Raw genomic sequence first — 14,443 nt, 5'->3', positions numbered from 1 at the left:
CAACCAATTGAATAAACTAAAAAGTAATATAACAATTACAGTATGCTAAAATGACCCAAATCTGGCCAGGGAGAATACTAAGAAAAGTAAAGCTGGAGATAGAAAAGAAAAATAAAATGGGAGAAACCCTTGAATTCTCTGCAACAATATTAATCTGAATTTTCTGTACCATTGTACTGCTGGACATTGAATCATTTTTAAAAACAGGTACTGTTTGCAGGTCTTGCTAACAATAAAATTGGATTTAAATATCACCCTCTAGCTATTTAGCAAGGAGAAGAAAGCATTTTTTAAAAAATAACTCCAAGAAGTAATATTTCAGTGATTACTATCTCATCTAAAGCTAGAGAATACCATTTGAAAGTTATATGTTAAGATTTCATATCAGATTGAATAAAAGTATTTGCTTGCTTGCTTACTTCTTATTAGAGCTGAATTTGTCCAATTGAGTAAGTAAAAACAAAACTAGGTAGTTGTGAAAGTTATAGGACTAAAGCCCACTGGCAACATTTCCATCACAAAAATAAAAGAAAAAGGGTAAATGGCTATCTATACTTTCACAAAGGATAAATGTCTGTTTAATCTTTGATGCTTTGTGGCAGCCTAAAATGCATCTAGTATATACTTTTACCTCAGGACTGATTATTTTAAAAGTATAAAATAGAGTGTTTATCATATTTAATTTGGGAATACAACCCAGGTGGTTATGAAATGCTGGAGGAAAATGTCAGAGTAGGATTGGACGCTAATATACAGAGGAAGTGTTCAGAGCTTCTGTAGGCTCCACAGGTGAATTTTGGGGGAAGTTTTTTGCTCTAGGATATGCACTGGCTTTCTTCAGAATATAGACAAAAGTATGGCAGGAACACATCCAGAAAATACCAGAACATATCCAGAACACAAGCAGAAAAGCACCAGTGGGACCTCTCTGAATCTTCATTTTTAATTAATTTCTCTAATACTCTGAATTATGCAGAATCTAGACACTCTTCAAAGTTCAAGTAGAGTTTTGCACTTCAAATGTTCCTAACCTGGGAACACAGAGTATCCTTCTCCCAGGTATTACAAGATTACTTTGAGTTCTTACTTACTTTTTTAAAGTTTTATACAGTCAGCAACTAGTTTATGTAACTAATATTAAATTTTCCAAAGGGAACACTTTAGAATTAGCATCTAATGTCAGTCTAATTTTGTATCAAAGCACTCTAATGCTACCTATAGTTAGAACTCCTTGGCATCTTGCATGTAATTTTATAAAACTAGTTGCAATTATGATGAAAAAAAGAGATTATTTTTGAAGTTTCCTTCCATTTTTTTTTCTGATTATATATAAAACCAAAACTATAGATACTTGCAGGTTTTTTCTTCTTTCTTCCTATTTTTTGTGAGGTTGGGTTAGTGAGAAAGAAAGGGATTCAGATCTTTGCCAAGGACTCAAAACTGTGTCTGGAGGTTTGTTTTCCCTGCAGATGACAAGTACTTCCCTGCATAATAATACACATCAGCCAGGTGTCTGCTCTAACAGAAATCAGGTTAGCTCCTGAACTCGTTGGAAAACAGTCCCCTCCGCACAGGAAGCAGAAAGCACAGGGCTTTGTTGTCCAAACAAGTTTTTCTCCAAGACGCTGTGCCACATCACGTGTGTTAGCGTGAGCTCAGGCACCTCTGCAAGGTGAGACACTTGTTGCCTGCACTGAAGTCCTTATTCTAACCCATTCCTGCTTCCAAAAATCCCATGACATTCCACTACCAGATCACAGAATAACTTTGTTCTCTGACAAAACCTTTGTGTTTTTACACAAGTTAATACTTTGGTACAACAGTTCTCCCCGCATACAAACCAACCATTTTACACCAGGAAGCTGTGCAGCTGTAGGATATAAATGGCCAGTTCAAGTCACCAGTGATAGTTATCTAATACATGCAGCCATGTAACCAAAGGTATTTGCATATACACACAGGGATGTGTATATGGATATATATAATGTGTACATATATGTGTAAAAGCCCACACAGACATAATTACATGTGCATGTCTTCTTTTAACAATTCCTTTCTGCTCCTGTTTACAGATTCACAGAATGTTGTAAGTTTGAAGGGACCCAAAGGGACCCACAAGGATCTCATGTAAATGGCCCATTTATTAGCACCATGCTCTGACCAACTGAACTGATCTCAGGGTCAGAGGTCAAGAACCATAGACATTTATATTCAAAGATCACAAACATTGTAGCTACCTTTAACAATGGGTCATGCCCTGAAATCCTATGTTCCCCTCTACATTATTCCCCTTTAGGTAGAAAAATCATTTGTTAACCATTAAGAAACCCACAGCATCTAATAGGTGGAGCAGCTGCTGCTAAAAGTGAAGCTCTGGATTACAGTGTCTTGGATGTTGGAAAAAGTAAATCAGACCCTATAAACCTCAAGAAAGTTAATGAACCAGGTCATATGTGTCTTAAGTGGAAATGACGTTGCTTAGAGCAACCAGCAGCATCTGCCTCTATCTAGCATCAGTGGAAGTGCTCGCCATTGTACCAGCCTGAGCAGCCTGCAAAGACATACCTTAATTCCTCCTTTCCCATGCCACGTTCACTCTCCACCAGTCACAGAGAAGGTCCCCAAGGCCACGTCTCATCCTCTCGTATGATTCCCATGACACTCAGCAGATTCTGCTGACCCCCACATGAGCATCTGGCTCAACACCCAGACCCATCTGTCACCACCCCCCAAGGCACAGAGAGGCCTGGCCCGAGCACACCTTATCTGCAGCTTGGCTCAGCAGCCACAGGTAGGATGCAGGCACATGAGGTTTCAAGAATCTCTGCTGGGACCTGCAGCAGAGGCTGACAGCTCAGAGACCTGCAGGACAAGGAGCAGAAAAACATCCAGGCGAGGATGTTTGCACCTGGCTTACAACACCTACTTTCGTTAAAATACTTCTTTCACACTGCTTTTAATAAAGAAGTTATTTAGTTTTACACAAAGTACCACTGGTACTTCTGCCCTTTATATGGCAATTTAACCATATAGAACAAGTCAGAACAAAGACATCTCATCAAGGGAGTAGGCTCGTGTGAAAGCAGCAGGTAAAAGAGCAGGCAGAAGAGCTCTGGTTGTCCTCAGAACCTCAGTATTGCATCCATTCCTTGGAGATAATTTATCTCTCTTCCCTATTATTTGAAGAACTCCAGGATACTACAGTATCTATCTACAGTTAGGTATCTAAATGTAGGCTGTGTTAATATCCCTGCACTCTTTTTTATCTACTCAAACCCAAGAAGCAGAAGAGGAAATGCTGCTTAATAAACACATTTCATCACCTGAATCACAGTATGAATGGGAGGTGACAGATGCCTTCTAACTGGAGATGGTACTGTCTCTGGGGCATTTGGTTCCAGATTACATGAGACCCCACTGGAAGAAAGAATTCCAGCCCCCAAACAATGCAGCCCAATGGTAAAAAGGGATAAAGTGTTCAGGGAAATTAACCAATATAATGGCAGGCACTAGTGTAGAACAAGTATATACACTCAAATTGAAGACACAATAGATCATGAATACCAACAAGAAAGACCTATAGGTCACAGAGAGTATAAAGAAAGCTGCTTCACATCCCAGTGTTACACTCCTAAGAAAAAGCAGCTGCAATTAATGAAGAAAATGAAGAAAAAAAAGTACCTGTAACCTGATTTGGGCAGATACAGTAATGCAGAACTCACCTGCAGCTAAGCAACAACCAATTTGCAACTGTACTTTGGGATCAACAGCCCATTCTTTTTCCAGCTAGACCACTGTGCCAGCTCTCATGTGATCCCAGCAACTATGACACACAACATTAATGATCTAAATGATTACATGCAACAAAAATATTCTAAAACAAAAGGGAAAATAAGAAGAAATAAATGAAAAAAAAATTACCAGACACAAAGTACTATCCTGTGTTGCTATAGCTTTGTGTGCTGTTCAGCACCATGATGCTCTTGTAATTGAGAGAAAATAGAAAGAATCTCCATGAGGGAACAAGCTGACATAATATAAGGATGCCCATCAAGGAGATGGGCACTTCTGGCCTGTCAAAAATGCTACTGCAGCTTCAGTAGACATACCTCAACTAGCTTTGCAGCTGCCTGCTAGCAGCATGGGGTCATTCCGAGGCTGTGAAACCTGTCTGCGAGTGAATAAATACTCAAATAACTAGTCTTGGCACACTGCACTGGATAATTACATCTGACAATCTTTTTCATGCCCTCAGCCTCACAGAGCTGTGTAGGCATTATCCCAGCCTGCTACACATTTCAAAGCTGTGGTCCCCAAACCATGCATGGAGGCAATGCATTACACTTAAGACATTGCATTATTACTCACAGTCACAAGCCATCACCACTACTACAGCACATATCAAAAAAAGCAAAATGTGACAGCTTGTATCATTGCCTCAGACCCAGCAAAGGGACATTTAGTATCAAAATTTCAGTGGTTCGCCATCTTAACATAAAATTTATTTTAATGGCATTTAAAACTAGAACTACATATACTTCAAATTTTTGCAAACTCCTAAAAGGATGCTAGCAGTGGAGCATTAGGTGGACTGCAAACAAAGCAGAGCTGAGGGGAATTGAGATTTCCTATTACGAACACAATTACTGACTTCTCAAAGGCCAAAAGTCATATCACTTCAAAAAGAAATTATCTGATTTTGATAGTAATTTAAGAAATTTTAGGACCACAGGATGTTGAGAACAATCCTTATCAGAGGACAAAGAGCTGTCTCTTAGTCCCAGGTGAGAAACAGAACCTGAATTATTAACTGGCACTTTCAGTACCCAATGTACTAGAAATAACTGGAAAAAAAAATCATTTTCTAAAATGCTGAAAATATTCTATAGATCTCTTGAAAACTGCTTCTGAATAAGGAGCTCTAAAGCCATAGGAGGAAAAAAGGCAAAATCTAAAAATCTGAAGAGATTGAAGAGAAGAAAGAAGCTACTTTTGCAGACGAGAATAAAGGTTTACAGAACATCTAATTATATCTCAGTCAAAAACTAGGTTCAAAACATATGAACTGCTTGTGGCAAAACAAATCAATGGAATATTTTAATTGATTTTACCAGCACTGGAGAAGGCCAAAAATTCCTGAAGTCCCCTCTCTCATGTACAAACTTTAGCTCAGTTAGTACTGGATTTAAAGTTCTCATTAATACTTCAGTTTTCCTTTGATCTCATCCCTCTCACTTGGTGCAATATTTTAAGGAATATTTAAATGAATACTTGCAAGGAATGGACAAAAAAACCCAACTTAATTTATCATAATTTATTTTGAATCATCATCCGTCAAAACTCAAAAGCTTTTTTGACTGTAGAAATGACAATTTTTAAATTATTAGTGCTAACACAATTAATGTTATTTTTTTGGCTTCTAAATGCTTAAGATCCATGTTTTTATGGAAATAGCAAGCTCAGTAAAATAGCATACAACCCCTTAGATTTGGATGCTATCAGCATACCCTACCTGGCCACAACACAGGTCCTCTCTCTTTATCCTAGATTTAGCACGTGCTATGGTCTGTGAGGAGAATACTGAGGAAACCCTCAATGCCTTAAATTTTTTTTCCTATATAAAACCAACCAAACAAAAACAACAACAAAAAACCTCAGCCTTTTTGCAATTTTATTGCTCAGCTATTCTAATCAAGAACATTCCATCTCAGCTTCGAGCTTAACAGCTTCATTTCAGATCTGCTTCCCTCAGGAGCAGACAGTAGCCTGCAGGTAGCCTCACCAGCTGCCTCTTCATTTTCTGTTCCTGGACAACTCGGAACATGCGCCCGTGGCCCCACCTTCCTTACAGTAAGTCACATGCCAAAGTGAGTCAGCAAAATATGCTTAACCATTTTCCAGAGAAGCAATGCTTGTGTTAAATAAATAAATAAATGTGGCCAGAATGTGCATTTCCTTACAAGCTTTTTACTTTTATTTTCTCTGTTTGGATAGGTATCAGAGATACAATCCGGCTTCATGTCACACAAACACTTAGATGCTATAAAAATCCAAACTTAAAGATCTTAAAATTGTCCTAACAATTTGGCATTGTGTGCTCTATCACTATATTTTTATCTTCAGTTTAAGATGTTTTCCCTAGCTGTAACAAAGGAAAATGGATGTCATTAAACTGTTTTCATTAACTGCGTGACACAGTTCAATAGTTTTTTATCTAACCTTAATTCGCTACCATCTTTCCTCCACCACTGCATTATTCATGTGTGTCACCCTCTTCTAATTCCTGTGACAAATATAATTGTAATGATTTTATTTAGGATCAGCACTTCCTCTCACAATACGAAGAGGCAAAAGTTAAAGCAGCTCTGTCACTTGGTTCTGCCTGGAAGTCGGTCAGGGCAAAGGCAAGGCAGCTGTGGGGAGCAGGCAGCAAACATGCTGCCTGTGGCAAACCGGTCTGGGGGCTGACAGCAGCCAGGAGCCACCACCAGCAGCCACTGCTTCATTAATTTTACTGTGTTTCAGGGAGGTGAAGGACTGAATCATCAACAAAGGCAAAAAAACACACCCTGTCATATTTCACATCTGCTGAGTTAGTCTTAACTTAAACACATTTTTAAACACTTATTTCAAACAAAAGAACCAATTGTACATAATATTTTATTTATTAGTATTAATTTAAATATTACACTAGACTTAATATTACACTGTTACAGCATCTACATAAAATGATTTCTATACATTACAGCCTGGAATGACTTTTAACATTTGACTAGAGAAACAAAAATGTTAATCTAATTCCAGCCTTAATCTATTTAAAAGAAAAAAAAATATTTAAATAACTAATTCTGTGTTTTCTATGGCTGGAATAACCCATTGTTGATTTTGGCAGTGCCTTTACTACTTTGACTGTTCACAAGTTGTCTTACAGTTTCAGACAGTGTCAGACCTAGAGACTGTATCTCATGCCAGCTGGAGTGGGAACATTGGTTTTATGTATAGAAATACAGATTTTAGAAGTCAGGGTCTGCTAGCAGTTTCTCTACAAACTACAATGGCAGCTGTGCTAGAGGTCATGAATATTACATAAGGGCTGTCCATGTATTCAAGCCAGCATCACTAAGCCAAATTCCCATAGCAACACTCACATAGATTTACTCATTGCTAAGAGATGCATCAGTTCAGCAGTAAGCACTGCACTGCTACCCTGATTAGTCCGCAAGATACTATTACTTCAAATTTTCTTTTAAAGATTGTGCGTTTATTGATAAAATTCAAAACTTCACCTGAATTTCAGGGCAGCCTTTATCATCTTTCCCAGGAGCAAAAAACCTCAAACTAGCAAAAACCACCCCTGATAAAACTGGAACTCCTAACTACAATCAGCAATCTCTGAGATACAAGGCTGAAGGGAAGAAGTGCTTCTGTTGAGTTTCTGCTACAGTGATCCCAGGACAGCAAGATCCAACTACAAAGAGATGTTCAGCATCTCCTACACTTGGCACACTCCAGCAGCTCATTAAAAAGCTGCTGTAGGAGCTCTTATTAAATACCAGTTAGCAATTAAATTTTAAAAATAACATTTTTGGCTTCCCTATTCAGGTTTTCTGGCCCGATGAAGATGTCTGCTTGTGCATTATAGTACTGTATTATTTACAGAGCTGGTCCTTGCCACACGATCAGCCACATGAGCTCAGTGATCTGGATTCATGGATTTCTGAGGAGCCTTTGTAAAACAGGTGGCATAAATGAGCAGAGGTAAAGCTGGCAGTGGAGAATTAAATGGTATAGGAGATGGAAAGGAGATAAAGAATTAAAAAACAAGGCAAAATGAAGAAGGGGAGTCAGAGAGAAAGTGAGGGAAAAATGCAGATCAGGTAGATCTAAGGGGGCATCTTAATGGTGTATTTAAATATATCAGAACAAAAACCAGAAAATAGTAATACATTTAAACCTGGCAGGTAGCATACAAAAAAAGACAAACTGGAATGAAGTGATAAATGAATGATAATAAGATGAGCACAATTTTTACAGGTGCAATAGTATTTAAAGACACAGCACAGATGAAAGAAACAAGCCCATCATTCTCACTGCTAAAACCTTCACGGTCCTAAATGCATCTCATGGAAAATACATAAACACACAGCAAAAACCTAAAGCTCATTTAGCGTTTTCTTACTACATTGTCACTATCTGCCAGGAGTATGGAGAGAGGAGAAATCTTAAGAAGACCTACAGAAAATGACTCATGGGGTCACTTAACACACTAACTGTAAAGAAAGTCAGTGAAGTCTTTAGGAAAAAAACACCCTTATAACAGATTCTCCCTACTTACATATTACTTGTAGGGACTGATCCTTCATTGAAGGGAAATGAACAGGATGTTTGAGGGCTGATTTTTGACAGTGTAAAAGCATTAAGTGCCGTAGCAATCCATGAGCAAACTTTCACAAACATCTTCAGCTTTGACCCTACACACTGCAACAAATGCTTATATTTAATAAAAGAAGAAATGCACACACTTAAGTAAGAATGTTCTGAAATACATTAGTCATAAGCATGTTACAGAAAACTGATTCTAAGTGATTTTTCATGGAGCATAGATTTTCAACTGCTGTCTGGAATGTTTATAAGAGATGTAATCTATATGTTAACACATTAAAAACACTTTATCACTAATGGATGAGACGACAAAGAATCATGAAATGCTTTGGGTTAGAATGGATCTTCAAAATCATCTAGTTTCAACCCCTGCTTAAAGCCGAGCATTTTATGAGTTTGTAACATGAAACAACATCTTACCTTTGCTTTTTCCAGCTGTGCCTGGGCCTGTCGCTCTGCCTCTCTCCGCACTGCTTCCCTATCTTCTTCCAGAGATACATCTGAATCAGATGGACGGCTGGTGTAGGAGTCCGCCGAACCCTGCAAAAGAAAAGGAAAAATAATGCCACAAGTTCCTTTAATGTTTAAAAAGAAAAAAAAAATGTAGAAGTGGTTATACACCTTGCCTTTTCCCTTACTTCTGTATCCCTGAAAAGACAGTAACTGCCCAAAAGGGAAATTCACTTAGAAGAAATTATGCCTAGGTAAATGTTTTCTTCTGGAAACTTTCAAAAAGTGCAGGTGTCTCCTCCAGTGTTTTATTTCCTGCCCTATCCTTGCACTCTTATTTGTGTGCTTTTCAGCAAGCAGAGACAGTTTCTCTGTAGACTTACAGCACTGGTGCAGTGCAGGCTGAAGGACACACAGCAGCTTCAAGGATGGCTCCATAAAAATTAGAACTCTAAACAGTGACAGAAATAGCAAGCAAACAGACTTTCTATAATCAAAATGCAAATTTAGTATCAATAATTACCATTACACAATACCACTGCTAAGAGATTTAACCTCTGCTATGCATTTTTATTTTAGGACAGCCTCTTTACCTGACACACTTTCCCCATCAGAACTGCAAATGGCTCATATCCATCTCTGCCCCTCAGCAAAACATGCAAATGACCACAAATCAACTTCCAACTAATAAAATCCGTCTGGACTCAACACATGTCCCTATATCACCACAATGGAAGCAGCCACAATGCCAGAACAGCTCTATAAATAATGACAGCTCTGCTTTCCCTCTGCATCTCCCTGCATACAAAATAGAGTTCTGGTAATTCAATCAGAATGAAAACAACTGTCCTCTCCTCGCCGCCTTTTTTCTCTCCCTCTTTGCAATACATACAATATAAAGTGATAAGGAAAAGGCAGGGCTTACACAGATATCAGAATTCTTCAGACGTCCTCCTTTGGCTCTTTTCAGAAGCCTGATCCAGGTGGCCTTCATTAGCCAGACAGCTCAGTTACTGTCCGCAGCTGCAGCGCCCGGCACTGATCTCATAAAACATGTGCACACTGAGCACTGCAGAATCACAGCTCCTTTCCTATCCATGCTCTGCTGTGAGAGCCTTCCTTCTCTTCCCTCTGCGTTTCAAGCTTCCAGCCTCCCTGTTTCCAAGTATTCTACTGCAATTAAATTTTCAAATTTTCTCATGCAAGTAGGGGGAAAAAAAAAAATTTAAAAAAATTCCCAAAAATCCACACCACCTCCAAAAATCTCAACTTCAATGATAAAAACATAAAATAAAACCGGCTTCGTAAATATTGTGAGAGATGCTTCAGCTGATCATAAACTGAGATCGATCACAGAAAAATACCTAGGGCTTTTTCCTTTCTGTTTTGGGGGGCGGATTTGGCTGTTAAAAATAGTGCTTGTAAAAGAACCTTTTAAAATCCTGTGCAAAATGTATTCAGTGACATTTGCAAGTGCAAAGTTCATTTCATCTCTTCCTAGATTGGCTGGGGGTGGGGTAACAGGCTGTTCATACCACTGGGCATGCTCCATATGTGCAGCCTTTTACGCAGATGCTCACATCACACTGGGCTGTTAGCCTATGCCAAATTGCCATTTTACATCTCAAGGGTAAACAGCTGGAAAACGCGAGGTCCCTGTGAAACTGCAAGAGCTGGTACAGCGTCTCGTTCCTGTCATGGATGTCTGCTGCCAGCCACGTTTCCCTTGGATGCTCGGTTGTGTCACGGAGCGCTGCCCTCCGCTGCAAAGCGCTGAGCTCCACTCACAGCTCCCTTACAGAAACCAAAAATATGCCTGTTGAGTTGGAATTTAACCCCCTGGTTACTGCGTATATTTTTTCTGACATTAGCACAGGAAAGAAGTAAAGAATAACTGCAACATACCACGTGACACATAAATATTAGATCCTAATATGACAAAAGCCAAACAAAACCTTAAATTTCACTACTCTACTTTTTCAGAATCACCCTCTGCCCTGTAATAAACTGACATGGGAGGAACATGCTAAGGCAGGTTTTCCTAGGGCATTCACGATTTACTGATGGACATGCAACAATCTAGGTGAAAAAGATCATTGTAGCTGACTGCAGTGCCCACCTTCCATATAAATTCAGATGTACAAGAACAACAGCGAATAGAGATTACAGTGAGAACAGTGGTCATGCACATGTTGCAGTATGTCAGCATATCCCAGGAATGATTGAATCCTGCCATGGTTTGTGTCTGTATAACAATGAAATTGCCCATCACAAGTGATGCAGCAGCCTACATTTCACCATTATTAGAACAAACAACAGTTGTTACTAAACTCACAGTTCAAAATAAAGCAAATTTTTAACTTTACAAATATTTTATTTTTTTCTTTCCTGAAGCCCATAATAGTTACAGCATAGAATTTAATAAGCTTTGAACTGACATAAAATTATTCTCCAAGGAATATTTTGCTTTTCAGGAGTTCAGATACATCTGCTAGGTTACAGTGATTGTTCAAAATTAAAATGTCACCTGAGCTACAGCAAAAGGAGCAGAAATCAAAATGAAATGTACTCAAAGTTTATTGAATTTTTAAAAATATCTTGTCTATTAAGAAAATATATGGAGGCCCTGTAACCTCCCCAAAGCCTGCCAAATTTTGCTATTCTTTAAAATTTCCCTTTGCCACAACTTCTGACACAGTTGCCAATGGAAATAGTGGGAAAAGATGAGCATCAACAAGCAGACAGAAGTTTAGTGCAGAGTTTAAATCTCTGTTATGGTTGACAGACCAGTGACTTGTGGACAAAACCACTGATGTTATCACAGCATTAATGAAAGCTGAGATGAGCTACCTCATAGAGTCCCAGCCCCCAGGACAGTCTGTGGTCCCTCAACAGTCAATCCTCCTTGGAAAGGGCACATCCAACCCCCTCCCCACCAGCACTGCAGTTCCTTGGTGCCACTCTACTGCCACAAAGAATGGTGTCACAAACCAAACCTGAAGCAACACTACCTCTAATAAGAGGAAAACAAACAAAGCAGCCATTAAGCCTGACAGGCAATCACACGACTGTGTGGGTGTTAACTTTCTACAGCACTTCCATGGTGAGCACATCATATTTGACACTGACCAAGTGGCTTAGCATCACTTTTACTACCCTTCATTCTGCTGTCCACAAGGGATGCTACCTAACTGGTCCTCACCTTATAAAAAAAACCATGAAGCACAGTAACATAATTCTTATCTCCCCTAAGGGGAAAAAAATGCCTTTTGGGTCAGACTAGAGTTGTTAAAATTGGACTTTCCTCTTTCAGGCCACAGAGATCATTTACAGTGCTTGTCATGTCTTGCATTGGCCACAGTCCCAACACACTTCCAAAAAATCAGAGTGATTCCATTTATTTTAATTATATTGACAAATTGCATTATTAAAACTCAGTATTACCCTTATTTTCCCTGTGGTACAAACGTGGTCATGTAAATTTTCTGTGGAAAGGGAAAGCTGGAAGCTTCTTTGCTTTTTGAATATGGAAAAAACTCACAGCAGTGTAACCCAGGAAAAGGAGGAGCATACAATTACATGAAATTAATTGTGTAGATTTCTGAGTATTTTTATATGAGCTAAGAATGGATCCCATCACATTAGGATGAAAAAAAAATTAAACGTATACAAAAACTTTGATGAAACTATAATAGAAATACCTCGACTATTCAATAAAATAATGACAAGTGGACATCGTTCATGACAACCAAGGAAACTATACTTCCTCCCTGGGTTACTGAAGTTTTTTTGGGTTACTCTGGAGAACAGTAAAAATCTTTTCGCAAGAGCTTCTGAAATTCAACCTTTGTGAAATTCTTCATGTCTCCATCTCCTTTCACTGCAAAATGGAAGAGCTGCAGTAATATCTGTAAGTAATGTGTGTTACTGCAGCCCCCAATTCTTCATCTTTAACGGGAAACTGCCTAATAAAAGTGAGATAATTCATGTTAATAATTACTCCAGCTATTTATTGTTCTTTTTATTTTCTTCCTTATTTGTGAGGTCTACAAGCCCAGTTTATTTGAAAAACAAACTCTTGTTTTAATAACATGCTTGACAAATACTTACCAATTATCTTACCACTTACTATATTAGAATAGCATCTGTGAGTTATTCTCATGGTGCAAACTCATACTTTTCACACTGCTAGTGGTCATATGTGATAATATTTGAGCTTCTTTTCCTTGAAGACCATAAATGTCTGATCTTTTTAGTATTGTACAAGTGTGTCATCTTCAGGAAACTGGGTCCACCGAGTGAAAGGGTTTTTTTTTATTATTTCCATTTACTTGCAGTGGAAACTATTTAAGTAAATTAGGTAGTGCCTCTAGATCTCTTATTTTTCTTATTAGTTTTCTGTACCCATGCTTAACTTTCATCAGTACAGTTGGAGCTTAAGTACAGATTTTGACTGATGAATTCTCACTGCATTAATATAGCCACCATTACTCTCACCAGTTCAGTTGTGGCCTTTATATTGTGTTTTTCCCTTAAAAAATAAAAGCAGTCTGAGTACAATGACTAACTTAAACAGGGTAATCCACTTAGGAATTAGATATCATTTTCCAGATCACTGAAAATTCTCAAGTAATTATCTTCTTAGAAAGATCAAACAAGTTCCTTCAAGCAAAGACTTTTCACACTATTATTTATTAAATGAAGGCATGAAGCAGTAAGCAAACGTGCATTGAGATTTTACTAGGAATAAAGAAATATATGTGACTGCACACATGCATAAAACCCTTAATTTATGATAGTGGGGTCTCCCTCTGAGATATATTTCTATCTTTTCATTCACTTGATGCTAATGAGACTTTTAAATCCAAAAGGAGAAATACCTTTATGTCTTCATTTGATGTATACTTTGAATATGGAAATCTCAGGCCTCACTGTGCCAATAAGAGGAACAAATCATTTCAATATTCAGAATTTATAAAGAGATATTGTTAACTGCTTATCTTCTTATCCTGTAGCAGTATTAAGAATGTCATCACACATCCCGCTAGGACATGATTTGAAATGGTATCTTATGTCCTTGTGATGTGCAACTCCTTCTTGTTTGCTATGAACTACAGTAAAAAAAAGAAGAGTTATTCCCATAAAATTTTTATTTCACTTAAAATCTTTTAAAATTGATTCAGAACAAAGGCAAAATGTGAAATGTCAAAGTTTAGCATGAAGTGAAACTGCTGACATTGGCACATCATAATATACCAACAGGGAATACAGACTATCATTTCATCCTAAACTGATCAACTTGAAAAATACAAGCTACAATCAGAATCACTCCCACAAATGCACCATGAGTAGAGGGGACCTCAGTTTGGCAGAGGGACCACAGGTGGTGAACATGAAAATTTCTTATTTATGAAGTCTTCTCTAGATGACTAAACAATGTCATTATTTTGAATTCTGTTGAAGAAAACACAAAATGCTGCTCTGAGAATGCTAAATAATATTATATGGATGTTAATTATTTGAGGGTAGAATTTATAGAAAGACAAAATTTAATTCAATTAATTGTTTTCAAGGAATATTTGAAGTGTATGACAAACTGAAGAAATATCTT

General features: G+C 38.0%; 1 protein-coding gene across 18 annotated transcripts in view; it reads right to left on the bottom strand.

Moving 5' to 3' along the window:
- LOC125327582 (voltage-dependent L-type calcium channel subunit beta-2) overlaps positions 1 to 14,443 on the bottom strand; it is a 248,532-nt gene that overhangs the window by 76,457 nt on the left and 157,632 nt on the right. For 14 of the 18 annotated variants that reach the window (XM_048307371.1, XM_048307380.1, XM_048307396.1 and 11 more), the window contains one exon: positions 8,803 to 8,922. In XM_048307371.1, the coding sequence (XP_048163328.1) occupies positions 8,803 to 8,922 (120 nt within the window). Of the gene's footprint in view, positions 1 to 8,802; positions 8,923 to 9,425; positions 9,513 to 9,757; positions 10,346 to 14,443 lie in introns of those variants that run through there. The other 4 variants (XM_048307307.1, XM_048307323.1, XM_048307334.1 and 1 more) reach the window with 4 other exon arrangements.

This window comes from Corvus hawaiiensis, chromosome 1 (assembly GCF_020740725.1).
Source record: "Corvus hawaiiensis isolate bCorHaw1 chromosome 1, bCorHaw1.pri.cur, whole genome shotgun sequence".
Classification (NCBI taxonomy): domain Eukaryota; kingdom Metazoa; phylum Chordata; class Aves; order Passeriformes; family Corvidae; genus Corvus; species Corvus hawaiiensis.
Note: the sequence above shows the minus strand (reverse complement) of the source record. Positions and strands in the feature narration are given on the sequence as shown.